This window comes from Ceratotherium simum, chromosome 10 (genome assembly GCF_057802395.1).
Source record: "Ceratotherium simum simum isolate JZ-2026a chromosome 10, ASM5780239v1, whole genome shotgun sequence".
Lineage (NCBI taxonomy): Eukaryota > Metazoa > Chordata > Mammalia > Perissodactyla > Rhinocerotidae > Ceratotherium > Ceratotherium simum.
This window is the reverse complement of record NC_141909.1, coordinates 942741-970379: the sequence shown is the minus strand read 5'-3', so window position 1 is coordinate 970379 and position 27639 is coordinate 942741. Positions and strand designations below refer to the sequence as shown.

Genomic DNA, 27639 nt, shown 5'->3' with positions numbered 1-27639 from the left:
TTCCAGGTCTCTGTGAGGCTGACATTAGTCATGAGTGATGACGGAGATCTGAAGGTGTCCGTGTGCTGCCAAACTCAGTCTCAGCATCCCTGAGATGGGAGCCCCAAAGAGCCCCTGGCTGCAGAGAACGCCTCGGCACACGACTGATTTCATCAGCGTGATTAGAAACTGGAGGAACACACAGCTTTCCCCTCCTCAGGGCTGTGCATACGTTCAACACACCGTGGACAGCGGAGGGAATGGGTTTTGCTTGCTGACGACCAGCTTCTGGTGCTGATGTGATATATAGCCTTTAATGTGACCCTGCAGGAGAGAGAAAGGTTGGCGTATGTTTCCGAGGAGTCACATCAAAGATGCTGGGTGAGTTGTTCACTTAGTCCCTTGGCATAAGCATTCTTCCCCCATCATCATGCAATTCGATTCAGGGAGGACAACGAATAAATACATGCATGGTGGAGAATAGAGAAGTACCTATTAAATCCACCCACCACACTCCATAAAGCCCTTTGACTATCATGGTATTTCCCGGGGTAAAACCAGTTCTCTTGGAAAATGCCTTCACAAAAGCAAAGGCCCCAACGGTGTCTTTAAGGGCACGGTATCAACGCTTCAAATTCCACCCCGCGTGCAAATGGGAGGAGCCGCCTACACTGAACCAAGAGCTCACACACCATGTAAATCAGGTTGGCCAGAATACACTGGACCTCGTCGATGTCCACATCTTCCACTTGCATGAATTTCAAGGCAACCAGAAAGGCATCCAGAGATAGCTGGTGTGTTTTGAGTAACAGGTACCTGGAGAAGGAAACAGATACACGCTGGTTACTAACCGGATATGAGTCTCTCAAAGGCCAAGGAAAGGAGCGCTGAGGCAGGAGGAAGAATATCTTCTGACAAACCCTGTTCCAAAGGAACAGAAAGGCTTCCACCTCCTAGATACACTCTAAAAATAAGAGCCCTTAAATACAATTTTGACTTTCCAATTTAAAAAAGCCACTAGTACAAATATAATGAATATTTCATTGAATTGCACGTATTTTCACATTTTAGTATCTCTGAAAACAGGATGCACCTTACAATGGAGAGTGTCTTCTGGATTCAAGGAAATGTGGTCCTTACTCACTCTGAGATACTACCCATGGCTACAGAAAGTCTAGCTTTGTTTGAAGTTGAATTAACCGAGATCCTGTTGGGACCATCCCTCAGAGAAGAGTCAGCTTCTCGTGTTCCATGGAGGAAAAGCAACAACTACAGAAGAGTCAACTTTCCGTCAAGAAGAGCCACGGGGGAGGGTTAGTGAGTTATGAAAAAAGAAATGAGCGATGAGTCCCACGTGCTCTGATAAAATGTGAAATACTTGATTCTTAGGACTGGCATTTTAAAACCTCTGTTACAAAGTTCTCTCATCACACATCACTTGAGTTATTCCTCCACAAGTGCAGGCAGAGCCTTCGCTCACTCACCTGTGTGGCACCAAGGCCACGAGGCAGTGAGTGGGCCAGAAAAGTGTGATTTTATTCCACAGAATTAAAGGAAAAGAGATGGGCCCTTGTGCGCACACACTGACATCCCCATTCCCCATCTCAGAAGACCCCGCACCTGTCACTGTAACGCTTTTCATAGCCTGACAACTCTACTGCATGAGTCATTCTAATAGTTTAAACTTATTAAAAAGAAAATAGTTTGCTTACACTTTCTTAAAAAGATTCCTGTAGGTGATGATCTTCAGCTTTTCGAGGATAAGGAAAATACCACAACGAATGAAAAAGGTCTCGTGCTTCGTCAGAGCCTCGTTCAGTAGAAGGAGATTGCCCTCGCTGGGTGATGGGGAAAGATGTGCAAGCACAGCCACAAAACAAAATCCCAGGATGAGATCGATTCAAAAAGCAGTTAGTTCTCACACAACATCAACGAAATTTTTATTAATTTTATATTTTAAAAGATCCCAAGTGGAAAAGGATTAGAATGCTCTACCTTACAGCTTTGGTTACTTCAGCAAACTGCATGAGATGATACTTTTTCAGAAGTTCAACAGTTGGCATATGACCCTAAGACCAAGAGTTAATTTTCCAGATTAAGAACCGTTTTAACAGAATTGTCTTTGATAAAATCTTATCAAGGAATGAAGTTTTAAAAACTTGCAACCTGTTTTTCTTAGAAATTCTCCTTAAGTAGCTGAACAAAAATGAAAAACGTCATAGTATACCAGAAAAAAACCAAACACTGGTCTAGAAGTCAGAAAACCTGGGCACAATACAGTTTTGTCATTCAGTGACATCTGACCTTCATCTTGACCTTCTCATGTCTCTTACCCTTTATATCATAGGAGGGGAGTGATAACTGAAGAAATGCTAGTATAAGATTTAGGAATATGGAAACATCTTCCAGAAGACGCAGCTAAAAAATTTAAAACTTGTCGTTTCTGTGAAGCAGGGTTAGAAGTGGGGAGGGGCAGGTGTGACATCGTCGCTTTTCCATTACAAGCTCTACCCTGAACTATTTTAACTTTTAATCATATATGTGTATTGCTTTGATAATTTAAAGAAAACTTTTAAATGGAGGAAAGGAAGCTCTATCTACGACTCTGAGGAAGTTTTAGTCAATTAACTTTCTAGTTACTTGTCATTTCTTTTCAAGTATCAAAAATAACTTTTCGTGACCAAATGAAATACCTACCTACAGACAGGCTGGAAGGACATTTTTATTTCTTGGTTACTGTATTTCCATTAATTTAGATTTTTATGGGGAATAGAAATAACACGCACTCATTTTATTTGTCTTACGCACGTTAAACCTTTGAGTTAGCTACTTTAAGAGAAAGAAAGCACAGACAAGGTCTTCACAGAGGACCGTGGAGTGTCAGTCATGGAGCTGCTTAGCTCAGGCCACACACAAGCGTGTTCGTCCTATTTCTGGGGTGTGCTCACATGCAACTCAGACGTGATCAACTACACACCATCAGCTGTATTTTGACAAGTCTATCAACTTCTTCAAAGCAACAAGACCTGTAGAACTGAGTAACAGTCACTCACCAGTAGCATTTTCACTGGAAGCAGATATATCAGAATCATCCTTTTGTTCTTCTGGCTGGAGCGGTGGCAGTGCTCGAAGGCGAAGGACAGGTACTCCTCGGCTGCAGACGCCAGTGCCCGGCAGGAGTCAGACCCCGTGAGAGCTCAGTGGGCTTGGTGCGCTGTGCACGGCATGCCGTCGCTACAGCTCCCCCGCAAGCCTGATTCTACCATTTCTCCTTACACACAAGGCTCCAAAGGTCTCAGAAACTACACATCTCTACCCCTCATATTAATAAATCATTTTTTGCTGTGTTAGGTATTCAAAAATAGTACTCAATGAATCTTCAGAGGAAAAACATACCAATCCTGAAGAGACTCCAAAAGAATATAATTTAAAAGCTTCTGTTCTTATGCTTCATATTTTAAGGGGAAAAAAATGATGGGGAATCACCAAGGAAAGCCCTTCTTTGAAAGCTGTAGCTCTATTAAAAATTTTGTGAAAGAAAATGAAAAGTTGATCTGTATAACCCTACAGTATAAAAAACCAGAGCAATGACTGTGAAAAAGCTGTGAGCTCAGTCCCTAGAGAATCCCTGGCTACAACACGTGGAGAGAAAAGCAATTTTATGTATCTTGTGTTGCCTGAAGTTATGCTGCTTCCTGTGCAAACAGCTGTTGAAGAAGTGGGTTTAAAAGTCTGGTCTGAGTACAACAGCAGAGATGATAAAGAACAGCCTCATGGCAGCTAATCAAAAAGTTTAAAACGAAAACGAACTGGTGTCACATTCTTGAGAAAGTCAATGAAATAAACTACAAAATAGTGAGATTTCATGAAGGCGCACTCTGATGCGGCAACACCAAAGATGACCCCAGTCCAAGGACACAGCCCCACTGCTCGCTCGGCCGATCCACGTGGGATTTCTAAGCAGTGAGTCGGAGCTGAGCCAAGTGCTGCCCAGTCTCCACGTCCCGGGCCAACACGACCAGCAGAGAAAACAGTTACTTCCATTCAGTGTGAAGAACAGTGGTGCATAATCACCACACAAAAAAAGACATTCGTGATAACGGAGACTCTGACATGTATTTCAGAGACCCAGAATGGATTAAGAAACATCCAATAGGATTTTCCTTTATTTAACCAACTTTAGTGTCAAAAATACTTGGACATGGTTTACACCTATATTCCACCTTAAGTAATAATAAAATGCAGTAATTGTGTTCTCTGAAACTGTATCACTTAAGTTGTTCAGAATGCAATGTCTTTAAAACACTGGAAAAAAGATTAACAACATACCTTGCTTAAAGTCACTGTCGAACATGGCCTTCCGCCCAACGTAGTACCTGTATGTCACCCTCTGTGCAGTGCTGTAATCATCTTTCAGGTTTGAGCTGTCGATGGCTCTGATTAGAGGTTTACACAAATGGAGTTTGTTGATCTATAACAAATAACAATCCATTTTAAGTATTATTAAAAAACAAACAAACCAGGGAGGACAAACATAAATTTCGACTTCACTAAGTATACACCTCCTTAAAGTGGGAATTACATTATTATGTCATCAAAATTGATTATTTAGTAATAAAAACTAAACACAAGCTGCACAGCATAGATTACCTCCACTTTGGAAGGCCCACCCACAGGAGAGTGAGGGAGCCAACCCCACCTGGTCGACCTCATGCAGCAAAGACTGACTTCACCTATCCACATGCCCATCTGCTCTGTAGCTAATTATTCTAACAGCAGGTAGGAGGCTCCAGAGTGAAACTCTTCCCTTAAAGCCCAGGCCCACCCCACTGGTCGTGCTCCTCTCCTGGAGCCAAGAGCTCTGACTTCACAGGGCTGAGGTTTACCTAAGGCGACACTTGCAAACCATTTACAACAGTGCCTTGCACTCAGCAGGCACTCAACAAATGTTAGCTGTTAGGATTATTAGTATGGTTAGGTGATGACCTAACCAAGCAATGCCAGGGAGGCTAGTAATAATTACTAGACAGGATATCTGGGAAGATGGGGAGAAAGAAAACTTATAAAGATATATTACAAAGGATTCAAACAGAAGCATACCTTAAAGTAAATCTTGAATAACTGATTCACCAGAAACAACATCCCCCACTTCTTAGAATCCTCTATACCAGCACGACTATGGGAAAATAATGTTTTAAAGTTACATAGGAAATAAAAATTTTATTTATAAATCACAAAATAAACTGCCTAAACAAATTAATAGCTTGAGATAAAATCCTCCAGCTCAAGTCATAGTCATGAAATACAATAACATTATGAAAGAAGATGTCTTATCTAATAGGTAAAATTAAGGAGACCAAACCAGGAATTCTAATCCCAGTCAAATACTTGAGAAATACTATCCTCCGACTGCAGCAGATGAAAACTGATTAGTTTGCAGCCATATATGTAAAGGCTAATTGTTATGATGCATTTTTGAAAAACAGAAAAAGTATTTTCTCTTATTATTACAACAAAATGAACTACTGAAATATACAACATGGATGAACCTCAAAAAGAGCAAGACACAAGGCCCATGAGTGTGGGTCCATTTATACAAAACTACCAAACGGGCAGAATAATCCACAGTGGGAACAATCAGGACTGTGCTGACCACAAGGCCCTTTATCTCAACAGGGGTGTGCATTACACAGCATGTGAACTTTTCAAAACCCAGCAAATACACAGTTAAGATTTGTGTGGTTCACCGTATGAAAATTCTACCTCAAAATACAGAAGAGAAACTGAAGTATTTAGGGGAAAGTCTACTGATGTATGCAGTTAACTTTGAAATGCATTCCCCCCCCAAAAAAACCAGAAAGACAAGAAAACCTGACACAGCCTACACAGGACAGGAAGAGACAACATGCTGTGACGGTGGCTGGGGACGGCGCCTCACTCACGTGTCACTGGCACAGACGCGGAAACAGCTCATCAACAATTCAGCTGCTTTTTCCAACATGTCCCCGACTTTGCTTTTCCCTTTCTTTACCAACTGCTGATCTGCCTAACGGGAGAGAAAAACATTTCTTTTTTATTTCTTCTTGATTCCTTAATTAAAAAGAAAATCGCAGTGCAGCCAGAAGCACAAATGGCTACAACCAAGAGTCAGAGTCCCACAGGTTCTGAAGAAATCACCTATCCACCTACAGTAGTTTTAAAAATGAGACATCTGGGCCGGCCCCGTGGCTTAGCGGTGAAGTGCGCGCGCTCCGCTGCTGGCGGCCCGGGTTCGGATCCCAGGTGCGCACCGACACACCGCTTCTCCGGCCATGCTGAGGCCGCGTCCCACATACAGCAACTGGAAGGCTGTGCAGCTATGACATACAACTATCTACTGGGGCTTTGGGGAAAAAATAAAGAAAGAAAATTATAAAAATGAGACATCTACAGCTAATTCCAACTCTTCCACAAATCAAATCTCTCTTCAACCAACTCAAGCTATTAAGTCAGTCACCAATTCTGAGGCTGGCATTGCGTGTGGCCCTGCGCCGCTAAGAAGCCTCTTCTTACTTGGCCACTGAACTCGCCACCTCCTTTGCATAGTCAAAGCCCTGGAAACACACACTTTCCATAGGTGTCAACATCATTACCAAGTCTGACTCGCCCCTTGTTTTCAGGAGAGTCTGGGTTAAAGAAGAACCTGTCTTCTCCCACTCAGATTCTCCCTAACGCAGGTTCTCAAAGTATGGTCTGTGACCCCCAGGGAGCCTTCAGGTTGCCTGCAGATGATCCACCTGGTCAAAACTACTTTCATGACAACACTAAGCCTTTATTTCTCTTTTTATGGTATTGACATTTGCACTCAAGGTAGGTGAAACTGCGGGAGGCTTCCCAGTGGCACCAAACTGAACTAGTAGTGACTGTATCCCTAAGACCACGTACCTGCAATCCTTCAACCAGTAAAGCTAATTCCACTTTAAAATGTCCTGATGATGCAGTACATACTAATTTTTTAAGTCCTGGTCCTTGAATACAGATATCTTTACTATCCTTTGTGATGAAACAGGAAGTGTGTACGTAGCAGGTCTGTGGCACACTGAAGTATGATGGCTGTTTCAGGAAAAGCACTTGAGCAGCCACTGGAGCTGAAGCTGGAATGCGGAACAAACACCTGACAGACAAGCGTGGCGGTCCAGCATGGGTATTTGGGGATGATTTGCTCGAAAGTGAATGAAATAAGCCTGTCACTTCTGGACAAACAACTGACGGTATTTGTCGCCAATGGCAATGCTTTCAAGAAAAACATTAGAATTTTGGAAAATTTGTATTGATCACCATGAGCTTGGCAGCCTTCCATTACTTCAAGACTCTTTTTGATGAGGTCACTGGAGATATTAACAAATGCAGAGTTTTTCAAATGTTTGCTTGTTTTACATAATGATGCACGTCAACATTTGGAACATCTGCATACTCAGTGAACCAAAATTTTCCAAATGATCAATGTATAATGTTACAAAATCATGCAAGTGGTACAAGATCTACTCAAAGTGTGAGAGACACCAGTGGATTCTGATGTAACAGTAGAAAAGGTTCACTGCTAAGCTTCAGAGGCCACAATGTAACTAACCTTTAAAAACGACCTCTTGCAGTTTTAGTGTAGCTCAAAGAATATCTACAATTATCCAAAAAGGCTATTAAAATACTCCTCCCTTTCCCATCGACATCTGTATGAGGCCAGACTGTCCTCACATATTCAACCAAAACATACTGCAACAGAGTGAATGCAGAAGCAGTTGTGAGAATCCACCAGTGTACTGTTAAACCAGACATTAGAGATTAAAATGTAAAAAAATGCCCCTCTTCTTAGTACATCTTGTTCATTTTGAAAACAGTTACTTTTTATTTAAAAAGTCAATTATGTTACGATATAAAGGTTTATTATTATTTTAGATAAATAAAAATTAAAAATTTTCCCAGTTAAAATTTCTAATACAGTAAATATAAATAAATATAACACAGATAAACAAAAGCTCTTTGGGGTCCTCAGTAATTTTTACTTGTTATTATATTGCTCAGTGCTGAAGCTTCCGTTGGCTCTTCTTTCTATCCTCCACGTCTTTGCTGAGACTGTCCACGCTGCCATTTGTGCCAAGCATGTTAACTGCTCCCTGAGGCTTCTCTGTGAGGCTGGTGCCAAACCCTCGTCAGGGAGTCCACCATTTGTGTCATCTCAGTGTTGGTGTTTGCTGACTGTCCCTCCTCATTCAGAATCTCAAAAGGCTGAGACTTGCCTGATTCTTGGTATGATAATGGGTTAGATCCTGGACATTTGAGGTATGACGTCATATGAGACTGTGGACCTTACTGACTGTGTGTCAGCAGGCCTCTGCTGACACCATGCTCGTGGGGAAATGGGCCTCCACGTCTCTGCCATGGGGGTGGTGTGTCCGGCTCCCCATGGGCCTTGCTGACAGGGGTGGGGACCTGCAGAGTTGTGTGGAGTGCAGCAGGAACTGTGGAAGGGGTCTGTCCTGCTGGGCTGCTTTCCCCCTTCCTGCTCTCCTTGGGGCTTCTTCGTCTCCACCTGAGGGTATTCCCGGGTTTCAGGCTTTTCCGGGACCTGATCAGGACAGACAGGAGGCAAACAGGGAGCTCAGGGAACTCACTGCCCGCTGCTCTCAAGTCAGTCCCCTTCTCTCCACCTCTCGGAGCCTCGCTGGCTTTACAACTCCCAGCAGGAGGGAGAAGACAAATGTGCCTGCTCCATCTTGTGTGGAGCCGGAGGTTACCAATAACTTTTAAAACTGTAAAGGGGTGTTAGGACCAAAAAGTTGAGACCCGCTGCTCCAAAATTGGCTTATGCTGACCTCCAAGGGGAGTCAACCCCACAAAATCCAGGATCTTCACCTTCTCACAGCAGAGAAACCCTTAGCTACTGCCTGAATCTACATTAAGGTGGAATTCTTTAAGGTGGGGGACAGGCCACATCTTAACGGAAAATGCAGCATCACTCATCTGCCATTGCTCCACCCCCTTTAAAAAAACACTACATGGGGCTGGCCCCACGGCATGGGGGTTGAGTTCAGCGCACTCTGCTTCGGTGGCCCAGGTTCGCAGGTTTGGATCCCAGACGCAGACCTACGTCACTCGTCAGCCATGCTGTGGTGGCAATGCACATACAAAGTAGAGGAAGATTGGCACAGATGTTAGCTCAGGGCCAATCTTCCTCACCACCACCAACAAAAAACACTGCATGTTATAAATGGCTAACCACATACAGAAACAACTCCCTCTATAACTATAGCATGAAAACCAATGTTTACTTAAATCTGTTCGCATCAACCCAGAAAGAACAACTAATCAAGCCATCCCCTGTTCTTTTGCTCTCTTCAACAGATACCTCCCAATCCCAGTCACTCCTCAAAACTTTTGGGAAGAATGACATGAAATTAAGCAACAGATAGATACCGAGTTTGGGTTTTAAAACAAGTGACAGAAATTAACTTACATTATTGGCAAATACTCGAAGGTCCAGCGCTACTGCATACATGACAGGCAGAGCCCTGCAGGGGCAGAAAAGGAAGGATGTTTAAAGAGGCCTTGAGGTCACAGCTTCCATCACCAGAGGCGGGATAACACTGACACCCAGGGCTACTATACAGAATGGGGTCACCACCCTCCAAGAACCTGAGCCCACTGCTGCCTTCGTCACCTTCCATGAGGGGAGCTGCAGCCCCCAGACCTCCTGATCAGCACAGGGCCAGGGTCTGAAGTACTCCACACCCACTGCCCCGGACCCTCCCCAGAGGCCTACGCTCTGGTCCATCCAGGGGTCCTCAGCCTGAGACAGCACCTCCTCATGCTGTTCCGGGACCTTCTCCTCCCCTCAACTCCCCACCATTATCCAAATAGCTCCATTCAAACAAGCTGGGTTCCTAACAGGACACAGATATGTAATACACAAAATGTCATAAAACAATTTTTTTAAATCTAGCTAGCAGTATTGGTTTTATGTATAAGATAAGTCTTCACTTTTTTAGTAAAAGGTACTTGAAAGCCTTCAGTTATTTTAGTATAAACAAAATTTCAGTATTTACCTACAGTTCGTTAATAAATCATAAATCATAAAACTAAGAATTAGTCTGTCAAGAAATTTAAAACAACCCAATTATTATGTATTATATCACCTCAAATGAATTGTAGTTGATTCTTCTCTTTTATACAAGTTTAAAACCAAAAGTAAATTCAAAATTGACAACTAAAGGAAAGAAATAGTATTAATAAATTTTATGGGGCATGGGAGGACTGAAATAAAAATACTATTTCATCTCTATATAAACACACGGCAAATAATCTGGCTGATCTGCCATTTAGGTTTACATTAATTATTAAAACTCCATTATTAGGGGCCGGCCCCGTAGCTTAGTGGTTAAGTGCGCGCGTTCCGCTACTGGCGGCCCGGGTTCGGATCCCGGGCGCGCACCAATGCACGGCTTCTCCGGCTATGCTGAGGCCGCGTCCCACATACAGCAACTAGAAGGATGTGCAGCTATGACATACAACTATCTCTTGGGGCTTTGGGGGATAAAATAAATAAATAAAAAATTATTTTAAAAAAACTCCATTATTCATGTTTATACTATCATATGTCAACATGGGATATTAAATATCCATATAGAAAACACAATACATGTTTATTTAGAATAAATTTTTTAAAAGCTTCTGAAAAAAAAAGCCATTTGCTAATTTCCAGCTGTTTCTGTCCATACTTACCAGTTTTCTTCTTTGTGGGCCTGAAATGCCCTCAGGAATGATGTACTATATTAAGGAAGGTATGACATAAAAATTGAAGTTATGCTACAGATGATAAGAATAAAGAATAAGAAGGATTTTAAATTTTAAGGGGTACTGCTCACCATTTAGAAGATTATGTGTCATAGCAATAAGTTCTTGAAGAAGAAAAAATATATAAGCCCACTTTACAAATATCTGAGTATCACTAGGTATAAGTGTAGCAAATATGTTTACTTCATACATACTTTCTTCAAAGTAAGGAAAAGACTGTTGTTACAAGATATTTTTAATTGGCAATTTCAAATATTTTATTTGGTTTCTTTGAGCCCAGATAATCACAAGTTACATGTAAAGGGCTTTAGAATCTGTAGTATAAAGTTTATTTCACCGATTCTAGAATTCCTGAATTTAAAGGAGGCTTAGCTAGTCAGTAACCAACTCTCTTCTTCTGTGTATATTTAAACAAAATGGCTAAAAAACAAGCAAAGTGAGGTCCGGAGATACATACAAATGCTAGAACATTCACTGACTAGGTCCTTAGCTCTAATATACCACTTAAATGATTTAAATCAGAAATTGGCTCGGGCTGGCCCCATGGCTTAGTGGTTAAGTGCTCGCACTCTGCTACTGGCAGCCCAGGTTTGGACCCCGGGCGTGCACCAATGCAGCGCTTGTCCGGCCATGCTGAGGCCGCGTCCCACATACAGCAACTAGAAGGATGTGCAACCATGACATACAACTATCTACTGGGGCTTTGGGAAAAAAAAAAAAAAGGAGGATTGGCAATAGATGTTAGCTCAGAGCCGGTCTTCCTCAGCAAAAAGAGGAGGATTAGCATGGATGTTAGCTCAGGGCTGATCTTCCTCACAAAAAAAAATTGGCTTGATTAAGGTCCTTAGTGACCACCATTAAATGACACCACCATTAAATGACAATGTGTCTTGAGTCCACTCTTGTCTGTCTGTGCCTGGATTGTGGAGTTCTAACCAGTTCCTGTAATGATACTCAATGCCTTAATGCAACAAAATATTATTCTTCACAATAGAATTAAATAAAATCCTTAATCATAACCAGTGTTCTTCCTTACTATGTAAGTTACTGGACGACAGTCTTAAGGTCCACGGTAAATTTAAGCACCCGAATGAAACAGCTAAATGCATTTCTCTTCCAAAAGGTTTTAATTCCTTTCTAATTAAAGGTATGAATAAAACTGGCCTAATGTTTCAAGATCTTAAATCCGAAATAATCTATTGTATCTGTTATACATTGAACAGCAACACAAACGATCAAAGATATTGGACGATGACAGTCTGACATTTGTATGCCTCTATGAAGTCATGGTTCCCCACTGCGTAAGTGCACCTGGAAAAGAAACATTAGAGACTAAGGACAGAGGTGGCAGAAAGTGCATTTACGTGATGAAAACCTAGACGTGAACTCCGTGGATCAGTGAACTCTGTGGACCACGCACCTCACTTCCATCACAGACACTCTAGTTCTCACCTGTCCTGGAGTGAAAGCTAGAGCTCCTGCCTAGCAGGTTACAAAAAGGTGAAGGAAGATAAGAAACACAAATTACTATGGCACTAAAATGAGCTGGTATAAGATGAACTCTGGCACTAAGTTTTGAGACTATTTTTTCAAGTCCCAGATGGAGAAACCTAGCTGCAGCAGGATTTATTGGTAACATGCACTGACACACAGTATGGCACTCCTCCTGGACCAGTGGGCGAAGACGCTCTAACCAGACGCCCAGCTGGGTGGAGCCAGTACTCGTCAGCTCATCACGAAATCCGGAACCCCACTGTACACTGCACAGAGCTGGGAAACTGCAGGTGCCTCACGCTACAGGAGCACAGTGGCACCCCAGCTTTTCCAGAGGTCTCACAGGTCTGCCCCACCCTGCCCTCCACACCCCAGCCCGCTCCGAGACACTGGAGGTTTGCAGGCAGGAGGGCAATCAAATACCACATGCTTTAGGACATAAGCTTTGCCTGAATTGATGCTCTCGAGATGAAAATAGCAGCTACGAAATGTAAATAAAAAGCAGTATTTTGTTTGCTTTGCTCAGCTGGTATCTTTTCAGGTAAGGCAGAGGAAAAAAAATGGGCATATTTCCATGAGAAATGCAAGTCAACAGTGAGCTCTATACCACCCTCCTAGACAAAAGACCACTATACAGCCAAGATGAGGAATAATAAGTGATTTTTACAGTATTACACGATAGATATATAAAGATATATGATTACAATTTAACTTTTAAAAACATACATGATCCTTGAAATGAAAAAAAGTTCACTAAAATGTTCAAGTATTTTAAACTTCACAAAATTCTCACACGCTTTACCAAAGTGAAATTACAAATGCAATTTTCTACTTTTTCAAAGTAAGTTATTCACTACTTCAAGCATGAGATGATGTGAAATAAAATTCCTAGTCAATTCATCAATTTCCAAATTTGCTTGTTTTTCTTCCTCACCAAGAGATTACCTTAAATGAGCTGCAAACATTTCGTCATAAGGGGGTTCCAAAACTTGTTGACACTTCTCTTCTGGAGAGGCCATCTAAATGATAAGAAAAAGGGCAAAAATAAAATTAACAGGCACGGAGAGAATGCAATGTACAGAAAGAGATTTAGACAAACCTCTGTTTCAAAAGAATTTATACTTTACAGTTAACAGTAATACTTTACACTTCAGCACTTCTAAATAAAAGGCTCATCACTTCCATACATATTTATCAAGCACGACCCCGGCTCAGGCAGGAGAAGAACGCAGGTTGTCGTCTACCATAGGCCAGGCAGTAGTCTAGGCACTTCCATATATATCTCAATATTTAACAGCCAGTCAGTCAAGAATACTTATTAAGCAGCTACTATATGCTTAATAAATAAGTCATAATAAAATATATAATACCTCACATAGATAAAGTCAAATGAGTGAGAGCCGATGACACGTTAGGAATCACTCCTCGCTTCCTGGTGACAGGACCACCCTCTCTGCATCCTGGACTAGGCTAGCTGACACTTATTTCTAACTTTTCCTTACCTCTCAATGGCCAAATTTTAGATAATATAAACATCACAATCAATTATATAGCACATTGAATTAAAAAAAAAGGAATCAGTGAGTCTACACTGGGACAATAAATATACATGCATATCTACATATACAAACGTGGAAGGAAAAATCACCATTCTGTAGTCCCTAATGAAATAACTGATTCAGACACTGGCTACCAGTGAATGGAACCTTCAGATGGAAGGTTAATGAGAAGTTTTACAACGAAGGGGGTTAGCCTTAGATGACAAATGGGCAGAGACGCGTGTGCCCCTGAGTGACGCAACAGGGAGCAGGCAGCACCAGCTGTGGAGCATCTGGCTGACAAGTTGAACTTGAATCTCATCAAGTCTCCGGCAATAACTTCTATTTAAAGCAATGGTTTTCAACGTTGTCTGCACATTAGAACAACCCAGGGAACTTTAAATTTAAAAAAAGCCTGCTTCATCAACAACTACAGCAAAGTCACAGAGTACAAAATCAACTTACAAAAATCAGTTGCATTTCTAACAACGAACTAACAGAAAGAGAACTCAAGAATACAATCCCATTTACAATCGCAACAAAAAGAATACAATATCTAGGAATAAATTTAACCAAGGAGGTGAAAGACCTGTACAATGAAAACTATAAGACATTACTGAAAGAAATCGATGATGACATAAAGAAATGGAAAGATATCCCATGCGTATGGATTGGAAGAATAAACATAGTTAAAGTGTTCATATTACCTAAAGCAATCTACAGATTCAATGCAATCCCAATCAGAATCCCAATGACATTCTTCATGGAAAGAGAACAAAGAATACTAAAATTCATATAGGGCAACAAAAGACCCCGAATAGCTAAAGCAATCCTGAGAAAAAAGAACAAAGCTGGAGGCATCACAATCCCTGACTTCAAAACATACTACAAAGCGATAGTAATCAAAACAGTGTGGTGCTGGTACAAAAACAGACACACAGATCAATGGATCAGAATCGAAACCCCAGAAATAAAACCTCACATCTACGGGCAGCTAATCTTCGACAAAGGAGCAAAGAACATACAATGGAGAAAGGAAAGCCTCTTCAATAAATGGTGCTGGGAAAACTGGACAGCCACTTGCAAAAGAATGAAAGTAGGTGCCGGCCCCGTGGCGTAGCAGTTAGGTGCGCACGCTCTGCTGCTGGTGGCCCAGGTTTGGATCCTGGGCGCGCACTGAGGCGCTGCTTGTGAGGCCATGCTGTGGCGGTGTCCCATGTAAAGTGGAGGAAGATGGGCATGGATGTTAGCCCAGGGCCAGTCTTCTTCAGCAAAAAGAGGAGGATTGGCATGGATGTTAGCTCAGGGCTGATCTTCCTCACAAAAAAAAAAAAAAAAAAAGAATGAAAGTAGACCATCTTCTTTCGCTATACACAAAAATTAACTTAAAATGGATCAAAGACCTGAAGGTGAGACCTGAAACCACAAAACTCCTGGAAGAAAATGTAGGCAGTACACTATTCGTCATTGGTCATAAAAGGATCTTTTCGAATTCCATGTCTGACCAGGCAAGGGAAACAATAGAAAAAATAAACAAATGGGACTACATCAAACTAAAAAGCTTCTGCACAGCAAAGGAAACCATCAACAAAATGAAAAGATAACCTAACAATTGGGAGAAGATATTTGCAAACCACATATCTGACAAGGGGTTAATCTCCAAAATATATAAAGAACTCACACATCTGAACAACAAAAAAACAAATAACCCGATCAAAAAATGGGCAGAGGATATGAACAGACATTTTTCCAAGGAAGATATACAGATGGCCAATAGGCACATGAAAAGATGTTCAACATCACTAATCATCAGGGAAATGCAAATCAAAACTACACTAAGATATCACCTCACGCCCATTAGAATGGCTATAATCACCAAGACAAACAATAACAAATGTTGGAGAGGACGTAGCGAAAAGGGAACCCTCATTCACTGCTGGTGGGAATGCAAACTGGTGCAGACTCTATGGAAAACAGTATGGAGATTCCTCAAAAAATTAAAAATAGAAATACCTTATGATCCAGCCATCCCACTTCTGGGTATTTATCCAAAGAACTTGAAATTAACAATCCAAAGAGGCTTATGCACCCCTATTCACTGCAGCATTATTCACTATAGCCAAGACATGGAAGCAGCCCAACTGTCCGTCAACAGATGATTGGATAAAGAAGATGTGGTGTATATATACAATGGAATACTACCCAGCCATAAAAAAATACAAAATCGTCCCGTTTGCAACAACATGGATGGACCTGGAGGGTATTATGTTAAGCGAAATAAGCCAGACAGAGAAAGACAAACACTGTATGATTTCACTCATATGTTGAATATAAACTAACACACGGACAGAGAGAAGAGTTTGGTGGTTACCAGGGGGAAGGCGGTTGGGGGGTGGTCACAAAGGGTGAAGGGGCGCATTTATATGGTTACTGACAAATAATAAGGTACAACTGGAATCTCGCAATGTGATAAACTATTATGACATCAATAAAAAATTTAAAAAAAATACATACTGAAGTATTTTAGGGATAAAGAGATATCATGTCTACAACTTACTCTTAAATGGCTCAAAAAAATAATACAGATAGAATTGATAAAACAAATGTGACAAAATGTAAACAATTACAGAATCTTGGTGAAGGATATACAGGAGTTCTTTCTTTTTTTTCGCAACTTTTCTGTTAACTCTAAAATTATTTCAAAACAAAAGACTACCAAAAAGGGAAGAAATTCCTAGCTTGCTAAGAGTTTTAAATCATGAATGGATGTTGAATTTTATCAAACTCCTTTTCTGTATCTATAAGGATGATCATATACATTTCCTTTTATTCTATTAATTGGGTATATTAATGTTAAGTTGACTATTAATGTTAAAACAATGTTGAATGCTTGAAATAAACACAAATTTTATATATTATATATTAAAAAAAAAAATCCTGCTTCTACTTCAGAAACTGGTTTACTTGGTCTGAGGTGCAGCCTATATGCTGCCAAAAGGAGCTTATATACAACGACCAGTATATAAGCTCCTTTTCCTTTCAGAAAAAAAATTCTGCTCCCCAACAGGAACACATTCCAATACTATAATGGGAATCAATGAAGAAATGGGATTTTACAAAATATCAACAATATTTTCTATAGACAATATTGCTTGGGTATCATTTATCCTCTAAATCAAGGATACTCATATTTTGGAGCAGGGGTCAGCAAATGCTTTCTATAAAAGGCCAGACAGTAAACTGTAGGCTTCGCGGGCCACAGACATTTGTCCACCTAGCCAACTCTGCCTCCATAGCAGGAAAGCAGCCAGAGACGGTACAGGAACAAGCAAGCATGGCTCTGCCCCAAAGAAACTTCACTTATCACAACAGGGCACATCTCTGGGCTTTGGGGACAGACAGGCCTGGGCAGAGCCTAAGCCCCAACACCTGTCCACTAGATGACCTTGGGTGACTTTGCTACGCTACTGCACTTCTCTGAACCTCAGAAGCCATGTGAGAATTAAATATAGGAAGATGAGGCACAAATCTTGGGACAGGATCTGACACATAGTGCTCAATAAATGAACTGGAATCACATCAATTGTAAGGAGCTTTGACATTTTCAAACAAGAGGGGCAATATTTGCCTCCTTCTTACCCAAACTCTGAACTTCTCTTAGGAAGCCGTTTACCCTGTAACCCTGCCAGACACCTGTGTGCACAGTCCCTTCACCTACCTGAAGCCGTGGGTTGGCAACATGAGGATGCTTGAAAGACACGAGCTCCGCACAGGATGCCCCATCTCTGGTGTCGATTGCTTCATAGACCTGAAGCATTTGAGAAGAGAAAAGCTCAGTAGAAAATAAAACACTCTCTTCTAACAGAACCTAAACAACACAATGTATACCACTAAAGTTCACCTTTCCCTACTTTGAAAGGAGTCAGAATAATCGAAATATAACAAGTCAGGACTCTCTTTAGCCAGCAAACAATAACTACATTTCAAAGTGAGATCTTCTGGAAGCCAACAAACTAGTGACTTACTGTTAAAAAAAGTGAAAAACCAGAATAAGCCAGTGGTTTATTATTTGGTTATTAATGAAGGTGAATTCTTCTAGTTTTACTCAGTCACACGAACAGACATTTGAAAATTCACTGATATAGCTTATGGAAAAAAAAAGAGCTTAAAATTATATACATCCAAAATTCAAAAGGCTTCCACTCAACCTACACATAAAATAAAAAGGGAATGGCAATGCTAAATCAATGATGTCACGGTCACACACAGTACCTGAGTGCCGTGACGTGACAACACAGGAAAGTGCCCGCAGTGTGCTTATTGGTAAGAAGAAAAACAAAGTTAGTCACAGGAAAACTGTGTAACTTGATCGAGAAGAAAAAGAGAAACTGTATGACGTGTTGGCACGGGAAGAAATGTAGGGCCCCACGCCACACAGCTGACCCCTGGCCAGTGGGGTGGGGACTGGTGGCCTGAGGAGCCTCTTATTCATTTCTATACTGTAGGCCTGTGTTATAGCAGACACTTTGTAATCAGAAAACCAAATGATATTTTTAAATTATATTTACCAAAAATGACATAAAAATTCTAATTATATAAGTGAAGAGAAAGCCAAGCATGAAGCTGCACATATGGTACAATTCACCTACAATAAAATTAGATCTGTGAATTTCATGCCACACAAGGCTCCGACCAGGGACATCATAAAAAGGACACGGAATGGCATACGAGAAGGTGCGCACGTCACTACCCACCAGCGAAATGCAACGGCATCCCTCTACACATCCACCAGAACAGTCAAAACGGACAAGGCTGACCATACCAAGTGCTGGCAAGAATATAAAGCAACTGGAACTCTCACACACTGCTGGGGGAAGGGTGAAGTGGTGCGTCCACTCTGGGAAAGTATCAGGTACGCCTACTAAAGGGAGCACACGCCTACTCCCCGGCCCAGTAACCCGAAGCCCAGGCATCCACAGCCAGAAGAAATGGAGGCCTAAGCCACCAGGACACCTCCTCTGCTTACCACTCAGGGCATCGACTGGGGAAGTTTACCACACCTTTTCCAAGATAATTTGTATCATAAAGAATTTGTCACTTGACTATTCAACAAAACTGCACATGCACTTAAGTTCTGAGCCAGCAATCCCACTCCTAGGGATCTACCTTACAACAAACAAAAGGTCATTTCATGTATTATGAGTAATCACAAAATATTGGTCCCATTGGTGCCCCTGCCTCAAGGAAGCTAAGAAAACCTGCAAAGTTCTCGTCACGGGGTGTGAGGGAAAACAGAGGGATGGTGACACACTCGCATCAAATCTCCAAGACGGATGTGCGCCTCAGTGGACACTAGCATCATGGGCAACCCAGTCACGGCTTTAGTCACTGTTGATACGTCACACCCCAGAACTTCTGGTCTTTTATTATTTTTTTTATTTTTTGGTGAGGAAGATTGTCTCTGAGCTAACACCTATGCCAATCTTCCTCTATTTTGTATGTGGGACACCACCACAGCGTGGCTTGATAAGCAGTGTGTAGGTCCACGCCAGGATCCAAACCGGCGAACCAAGGGCTGCCAATGCGGAGCATGTGAACTTAACCACTACGTCACTGGGCTGGCCCTGGTGTTTTAATTTAAACACCCTGCACTGGACCATGCGGCCGCACTCCAGGCGAGACCGTCCAGCAGCACCCCTGTGGGCCTGGCTCCGGGACTGCAGAGCTCATCAGGTGAAACTCTCTGGCTCTGGGTACTCTCAGGAAGTTCTCTTTCTTGGCTGCTGCTGGTCAACTCCCGTCCTCCAGGCTCCAAGCTGATCCACTGGGGAATCATCTGCTCTTAGAACTCCTAATTCCTTAAAAATACATTTACTAGCTCTGTCCACTGAAAAGGCCTAGAAGTAATGATACCTTGATAGCAATAAGCACACCCAGCACTCATATCTGTTTTCTAAATTCACCCTCCACTAAAAGGGACCAGAGCTTCTTGGAGAAAAGTCTGATCTAGTGCTGGGACAGGGAAAGAACTAAGTGAGCCTGGAATGAATATATTATTGCACCAGAAAGCAAGGCAGAGACCAAAGGATGGAGGCAGGTCAAAAAGCCACAGAAACCAGTTTGAAGGGGCTCCCAGTGGCCAAATCTGGGACAATTTGAGCTTCAAAAAGAATAATAATGGGGCCGGCCCCGTGGCTTAGCGGTTAAGTGCACGCGCTCCGCTGCTGGCGGCCCAGGTTCAGATCCCGGGCGCGCACCGACGCACCGCTTCTCCGGCCATGCTGAGGCCGCGTCCCACACACAGCAACTAGAAGGATGTGCAACCATGACATACAACTATCTACTGGGGCTTTGGGGGAAGAAAAAAAAGGAGGAGGATTGGCAATAGATGTCAGCTCAGAGCCGGTCTTCCTCAGCAAAGAGAGGAGGATTAGCATGGATGTTAGCTCAGGGCTGATCTTCCTCACACACACACACACACACAAAAGTAATTTGCCATGTAAAATAAGAGTGTGTGGAATGGACAAAAGAATGAAATAAAGGACACTAAAAAAAAGATACTAGAAATGATGAAGAGAGCCACCTCTGGGGAAAATGTAAGGTAAATGAATTCAACCTGTCCCCTCCAAACAGAAACTAAATTGAATGCCTGCTGACACTGTGAGCACTAAATAGATGAGGGGACATGCTAGCTACAGCTGGGTGTTGGGAGAGACAACAGGGCCTCCTCCGGCCTCTGCCACTGCCAAGGCTTGACCACTGGCTCTTTCACTTGAGCCGTTACTCAGGGCTGTTTATGCAGCTGGTCACCTTGAGAAATGAAGTAATGTCTCCCCCCATCCCCAACCCTGGACACAAAGCAGACTTGCTTACAGCCTGCTATAGAATGGGTGGGTTCCCCAAGTTCCATGTTTCTCTCTCAGATGCACGTGTAGGGGCCCTTCTGGGCCATCGCTATACCATCATGCTGCTGCCGTGCTGCCTGCTATGCTGAGTACTAAAGTCCTTGGTCTCTGACCCAGGAATCGCGTGCGTTCTGCCAGTACCCAAGAACCTACCAGGAGAACTCCTAAGCTATGAGGAGAGTAGAATGAAACTCCAGACCCAACAGATAATAGGATGTTATCACAGAGCACATGGGGAATGAAAGACACAGCATTTCAGGCAGCTGCTGGCTGTGGGCATGGTGAAGCTGTGAAATAAGGAATGGAGATGTATCAAAGCTGACAAGGTCAATGAGATTCAAAAAAATATTTAATTCGGAAACAGAAATAGGCAGGTTCTAGCTAGGACAGGAAATGTTGGCCAAAACTTAGGCTAAGAGAGGCAGTGAGCTTTGTGTTAAGGGCATGGACTCTGAGGCCGGAACTCCCGGTCTCAATGTGCAACTTACTTGCCAATGACTTTGGAAAGCCACTGCTTTCCTATGCAAAATGGGGCTTGCAATGGACCCACCTCCGAGAAAAACAGCGATGATGACTATGTACAACAGTGCTTGGTCCTTATTAAGCGTTCAACATGCACTATTAAGCGTTCAACATGCACTAATCATTACTGTGCTTCTCATCATACCCCAACTGCTTCACCACATAAGACAGACAAGAAAGGAGATTCTCTGAGTGCTCCTCTGGGAATGCAGGGAATAGGACCAAGAGGCAGTTTGGTGAAACAGAAGAATATGAAACCTAGAGTCAGACAGACCAGCCTGAGTCTGAACCTTACTACTCACTAGACTGAGGGAGGAGGTCTGAGAACAGGCAAATCACTCCACTTTACCATCCAGCCCTATGAGCGAGCTTCAACACCTTCTATCTGCCTCCATTTATCCAGTCAACAAATTGTATTGAGCATCCACATGGGTCAGACACCATTCAAAGCACACAGAATGTCAAAAAAAAAAAAAAAAAAAAAAAGGAATTAGGTGTGGGCAAGAAAATTGTAAACGATTAAGAGAAAACAAAATTCTAGAGAGATTCTATATTCAAATTGGTTTTCAGATGTCTATGTTCTTGTTCAACTTTAAACTGATATGGGAAATGTTAACTCTGCAAAGATAAGGCCAAGGTAGACCTATCCTTAAAGACAAGGCTTCAATCAAAAGACTGGCAAGTGAATGTATATCTGTATGTTTTAAATTAAAATAAAAGCATGTATCTTTTTTTTTTCATGATTCCCGTTTTAAACAACTTTCTCAATTAACTAGCAACTAATGGTCTCAATCATGTTAGACTAACATTCACCTGCCAACTAGATATCTTTACCTGGTTGTCAATAGACACCTCCAACTCCACATGTCCAAAACTAAACTGACTTTTCCCTCCGAATCTGTTCTGCTCACCTGTCGTCCAAGCTAGACACCTGGAAATCATTCTTCACTCCTCCCGAGGTCCCTCAACCACAAGTTCTTAATCACCAAGTCCCGGTAATGTTTCCTTCAGATATTTTTAAAATCCACTCCTTTTCTATATCCTTATGACCACGGTCCTAGTTCTGCGAATTACCATAGTCTAGCGGGAAGAATGCAAGCTTTGAATCCATAAATACCTATGTTTGAACTATGCTTCTGCCGTTTACAGGCTGCATGGACAAAACCCCTGCGAGACACATTTCCCCAGGATACCATAGTATACCAGGTGCTAACACAGCGGATGTACTAAACGGCAGCTGTGGCCAGCGGCTCGCGGCGGGACCACCTGCCATCTCCATCTCCTATGTCCACCAGCGTTCATCCGAAACAAAACTCGAAGTCCGGCCCTTGGGTCAGGCCTTCAACGGCCACGCAATGGCGGCGCCCCTGCTCCTGAGCGTGGCCAACAGGCCCTTGGGGATCCGCTCGGACCCCTCTCCACGTCCCCAGGCTGAGGGCCGCGACCGTGGGTGCACCCGGGGGCCCCAGGACACCCAGTGAGCTTGCCGCTTCGTCGTCCCGGCCTCCCGTCCGGCGGCCAGGGCAGGCGGGGAACAGGCTGCCCAGGCCCGCAGTGCCCACCCCGGCCCGGGGCCCCGCAGGCCAAGGGGAGGAAGAGTCGCCCCGCGCGACCTGCCGGGCGAGCATTACCTGCTGCAGGTACTGGTTGATGGTGATGTGCGCCATGGCAGCGCCCGCCGCCCGACCCAGACGGCGCCTGCGCGCCCGGCCATGCGTCACTTCCGGCCGGCGGTCCGTCCCGGGCCCCGCGCCGCCGGCCCCGCCAGCCCCGCCTTCCGCGCACGTCGGTTCCGGAGGGAGAGCCTCCGCGGGAGCGCGAGCGCCGGGCCGGCATGGCGGCGCGCCCGGGTTGAGGCAGGCCGGCGTCCGGCCGCGACTCCGCGCCTCCCCTCAGCGAGGACGCCTCGTCCGCGCCCCTGGGCGCCCGGGCCCCCGGAGCTGACAGGGCTTGCCCCGCGCCCCTCGACTGTGCGGGTTCCGCGCGGCCCGTGGCCGACGCGGACGGGCCGCGCTCGCGGGCCTCGGGCCTCCTCGGGCCGGGCCGGGGCGGGGTCGGGCCGGGCCGGGGCGGCGGTTGGCGCCGGCGGCCGAGGGAGCGCGGCGGCCATGGCGGACGAGCCCCCGCGGAAAGGCAGCTTCTCGGCGCTGGTCGGCCACACCAACGGCCTCACCAAGCCCGCGTCGCTGGCCGCGGCCGCCGTCTCCGCCAAGCCCGGCGCCGGCTCCAGGAAGCTGGTCATCAAGAACTTCCGAGGTGGGTGCGGGGCGGGCGGGGGCGTCCCCTCCCGTGGTGCCCTCCCGCGGTCCCCTCCCCGCAGTCCCCTCCCGCGGTCCCCTCCCCGCAGTCCCCTCCCCGCAGTCCCCTCCCGCGGTGCCCTCCCGTCCCCTCCCCGCGGTCCCCTCCGGCGGTCCCCTCCCGCTGTCCCCTCCCCGCGGTCCTCTCCGGTGATCCCCCCTCCCTGCTGTCCCCTCCCGGGGCGTCGGCGACCCGGGACCCGGGGTCGTGCGTGGCCGGGCGCGTGGAGCGGCGTGCGGGCACCTGGTCTGCACCCGGTAACTGTGTAAACGCGGTGCCTTGTGTTGGGAAGCCCGATTCTGCTCCCGGCCCTGGTGTCCCGTGAGGGCTTTTCCGCGGAGTGTCTGGAAGATGCTGGCTGCTGGCGCGGACCCGACCTCGCTGATCTCTCTGCGTTTACAGACAGACCGAAGTTGCCGGACAACTACACTCAGGACACCTGGCAGAAGCTGCACGAGGCGGTGAAGGCCATCCAGAGTAGCACGTCTATCAGGTACAACCTGGAGGAGCTCTACCAGGTGAGCCCGCAGCGGCGGGGCCGGCCGCTCGCAACCCGCTGACCTGTCAGTGCGGGGTTGTCCTGGCGAGGAGGACCTCAGGACGGAGGAGCCGGCGTCCCTTCTCTCCCGTACCGGGTGGTTTTGTGGCTGTCTGAGTAACACGGTTATCTAGCTGCAGGGAGGTGTGATACACACCCCGGCTCTGGTTCTCGGGATTGTTTCAGCGTCAGTAGCGAAGGAACCAATGGAAATCCAAGCATGTGCCTCCAGCAGGACAGGAGGGCCTGTGACAGCAGGTCCCCAGAGTCAGCCAGTGTTTTCGTTTTGTGGTGGTTGTGGGATTTCTATTTTATTTTCGGGCTACATGACTCTTAACATTTTCCAAGTATGCAGCAAATTATTATTATAATTCCATTATATTATATATGAAACTTGTTATGGTTTCGCTTGTTAATGTAGATTTTTCCCCCCTCTTCATTGTGTTTTGTGATTAATTGTTGCAATTAAAACATACAGGGCCGGCCCTGTGGCTTGGCGGTTAAGTGCGCGCGCTGCGATGCTGGCGGCCCGGGTTCGGATCCCGGGTGCGCATCGAGGCACCACTTCTCCGTTCATCCTGAGGCCGAGTCCCGCATACAGCAACTAGAAGGATGTGCAGCTACGACATACAACTATCCACTGGGGCTTTGGGGGGAAAAAATAAAATAAATAAAATCTTTAAAAAAAAAAAAAAAAAAAAAAAAAAAAACATACAGACTTTGTTACATTTAACCTAAAGTAATGAAGTTCCATTTCTAACATGAGAAAAAAATGCTCAAAAGTATATTTTACTATTTGGATATTCCATTTACCAGCAGTCTGGTGTTTCTCATATTTTATTTTTCAAGAATAACATTTGCTAGTATTATCTGTATTTTAGGTAATAATGTAGTATCACAAATTGAGACTTGAACTTAAATTTTTTTTTTCTATTTACATAAGTGATTACATTTTAAAAATTGTGGAAACTACAAAAAAGTACAAAGAAGAAAATTAAAATCACCTATACTCCCACTACCCAAAGAAGACTTCTATTGACAGTTTAATGGATATACCTCCCTTCTTTGTTTTAAATTTGTGTGAGTTTATTATGTTTTTTGATCAACTTTATTAAGGTATAACTTACATATAACATATACTTCAATAAGTGTTAACAAATGTATACAATTGTATAACCACCACCATAATCAAGGTAGAGAATATTTTCATCGCCCCAAAAAGTTCCCTGAGGCCTCTTGGAATTCACTCTTCTCCCCTGACTCCCAATCCTTGGCAGTCCCTGATTTGCTTTCTGTCAGTATATTTCACCATTTCTAGAATCTCATCTGAATGGAACAGTACACTTTGCAATCTTTTGTATCTGGCTTCTTTCACTTAAGATAGTGCTTGTGAGATTCATGCGCCGTGTGACAGTAATTTGTTCTTTGTTGCTGGTGTGGGCAGTATGGGTAACCAAATTGGTTATCCTTTTACCAGTTAATGTGCATTTGGGTTTCCGGTTTGAGGTTATTATGGATGAAGCTGCTGTGAACATTAACAAGTAAGTTTTTGCATGGACATATATTCTCATTCCTCATGGATAAATATCTAGAAGTGGGTTTTCAGAGTCACAAGGAAAGTGTATATTTAACTTCATAAGATGTTTCCTAACTGTTTTTCAAATGGCTACACCATTTTGCATCTCTACCAGCAGTGTATGAGAGTTCTAGTTGTTCCACGTCCTTGCCAACGTTTGCTATTGTCAGTCTTTGTAATTTTAGCTATTCTAGTAGGTGTCTAGTGGAATTCTGTTGTGGTTTTAATTTGCATTTCTCTAATAATATTCAGCATCTTTTCATGTGCCCATTGCCATTCTATATACCTTCTTTAATGAAGTGTGTGTTCAAATCTTTTGCTCATTTTTTTATGGGGTTAGTTTTTTTTTTTTTTTTTTTCATGGGAAAGATCAGCCCTGAGCTAACATCTGCCAATCCTCCTCTTTTTCCTGAGGAAGACTGGCCCTGGGCTAACATCCGTGCCCATAGTCCTCCACTTTATGTGGGACGCTGCCACAGCATGGCCTGGCAGGTGGTGTGTCAGTGCGCACCCGAGCTCTGAACCTGCGAACCCCGGGCCGCCGGCAGTGGAGTGCACACACTTTATGGGGTTAGTTTCTTATTAAGGAGTGTTTGAGTTTATTATGTGTTCTGGGTACAAGTCCTATACCAGATATTGGTCTTGCAAGTATTTTTCTCCCAGTCCACAGCTTATCTTTTGATTCTCTTAACTCTGTCTTTCAGAGAGCAGAAGTTTTAAATTCTGATGAAGTCTGTGTATCAGTTTGGTCTTTTATGGATTGTGCTTTTAGGGTCTATCTGAGAAATCTTTGCCTAATCCAGGTGGTAAAGGTTTTCCCTTGTATTTCCTTAGAGACATTCTAGGGTTTTAGGTTTTACACTGAGGTCTGTAATCTGTCTGGAGTGAACTTCTGTATATGTTGTGAGGTGAAACCCAGGTTCTGTCTTTCCCTGTAGACGTCCCGTTGCCCCAGTTGTTGCCGTTGCTTGAAGAGACGACCCTTTCCCACTGAATTACATTTGCTCTTTTGTCAAAAATCATGGTCCGTATGGGGGTGGGTGTAGTAAGTCTCGAAATCAGGGAGTGTTGGCCCTCCAACTTTATCCTATTTCAAAGTTGTTTTGGCTATTCTAGGTCCTTTGTATTTCCATGTGAATTTTAGAATCTGTTTGCCAATTTCTACAAGAAAGCCTACTAGGATTTTGTTGGGGTTACATTGAATTATAGATCAGTGTGGGGAGAATTGATTTCTTGACAATACTGAGTCTACTGATTGATGACAAGGAGCTGCTCTCCCTTTATTGAGGTCTTCCTTAACTTCTCTCGCAATGTTTTCTAGTTCCAGTGTATAGATCTTGTACATCTTTTGTGAAATTTATCCTTATGCATTTCATGTTTTTTGATGGTAGTATAAATTTTAATTTCTGATTCTTGCTAGTATATAGAAATACAAATAATTTGTATACATCGATCTTATGTACTGCTGTCTTGCTAACCTTACTTATTTCTAGTAGCTTTTTTATGGATCCCATCCATGTAGACAATCACGTTGCCTGTGAATAGAGATGGTTTTGCTTCCTCTCTAATCTGCATGCCTTTTATTTCCTTCTCTTACCTCACTGCACTATTTAAAACCTCCAGTACAATGGCTAATAGAAGTAGTAAAGGCAGACATCCTTATTTTGTTCCTGATCTTAGGGGGGAAGGCTTTCAGTCTTTCATCAGTGAGTATGATGTTAGCTGTGGGTTTTTCAAAAATACCCATTATCAGGTTGAGGAAGTTCCTTTTTATTCCTAGTTTGTTGAGAGTTTTTATCAGAAATACATGTTGGATTTTGACGACGACTTCTGTGACTCTTTCAGTGACCATTTGATTTTTGTTTTTTAGTTTGTTGATTACATTGATTGATTTTTCACATGTTAAGCCAGTCTTGCATTCCTGGGATAAATCATACTTGATCATGATGAATTATCTTTTTT

General features: G+C 43.6%; 2 protein-coding genes across 3 annotated transcripts in view; one reads left to right on the top strand and one right to left on the bottom strand.

The window, feature by feature from the left end:
* Positions 1-56: 56 nt before the first annotated feature.
* PCID2 (PCI domain containing 2) lies at positions 57-23036 on the bottom strand. 2 transcript variants are annotated; one of them, XM_014781881.2, is made up of 14 exons: positions 22897-23036; positions 17557-17646; positions 13246-13319; positions 12052-12117; positions 10735-10776; positions 9470-9524; positions 5922-6025; positions 5080-5155; positions 4309-4450; positions 3033-3133; positions 1975-2048; positions 1692-1817; positions 672-795; positions 57-303 (listed from the first exon to the last, which is right to left on the bottom strand). In XM_014781881.2, exons 1-14 carry the CDS (start codon positions 22930-22932, stop codon positions 214-216), a joined length of 1200 nt encoding a protein of 399 aa, XP_014637367.1. In that variant the 5' UTR covers positions 22933-23036; the 3' UTR covers positions 57-213. The 2 variants fall into 2 exon arrangements, with proteins under 2 accessions (XP_014637367.1, XP_087291944.1); XM_087435818.1 differs by lacking the exons at positions 10735-10776; positions 12052-12117 and having other exon boundaries at positions 22897-23016.
* Positions 23037-23124: 88 nt separating this feature from the next.
* CUL4A (cullin 4A) overlaps positions 23125-27639 on the top strand; it is a 52734-nt gene continuing 48219 nt past the window's right edge. The window contains exons 1-2 of the mRNA XM_087435817.1: positions 23125-23521; positions 23966-24081. Coding sequence (XP_087291943.1) covers positions 23374-23521; positions 23966-24081 — 264 coding nt within the window. The 5' untranslated portion in view covers positions 23125-23373. The remainder of the gene's footprint in view (positions 23522-23965; positions 24082-27639) is intronic.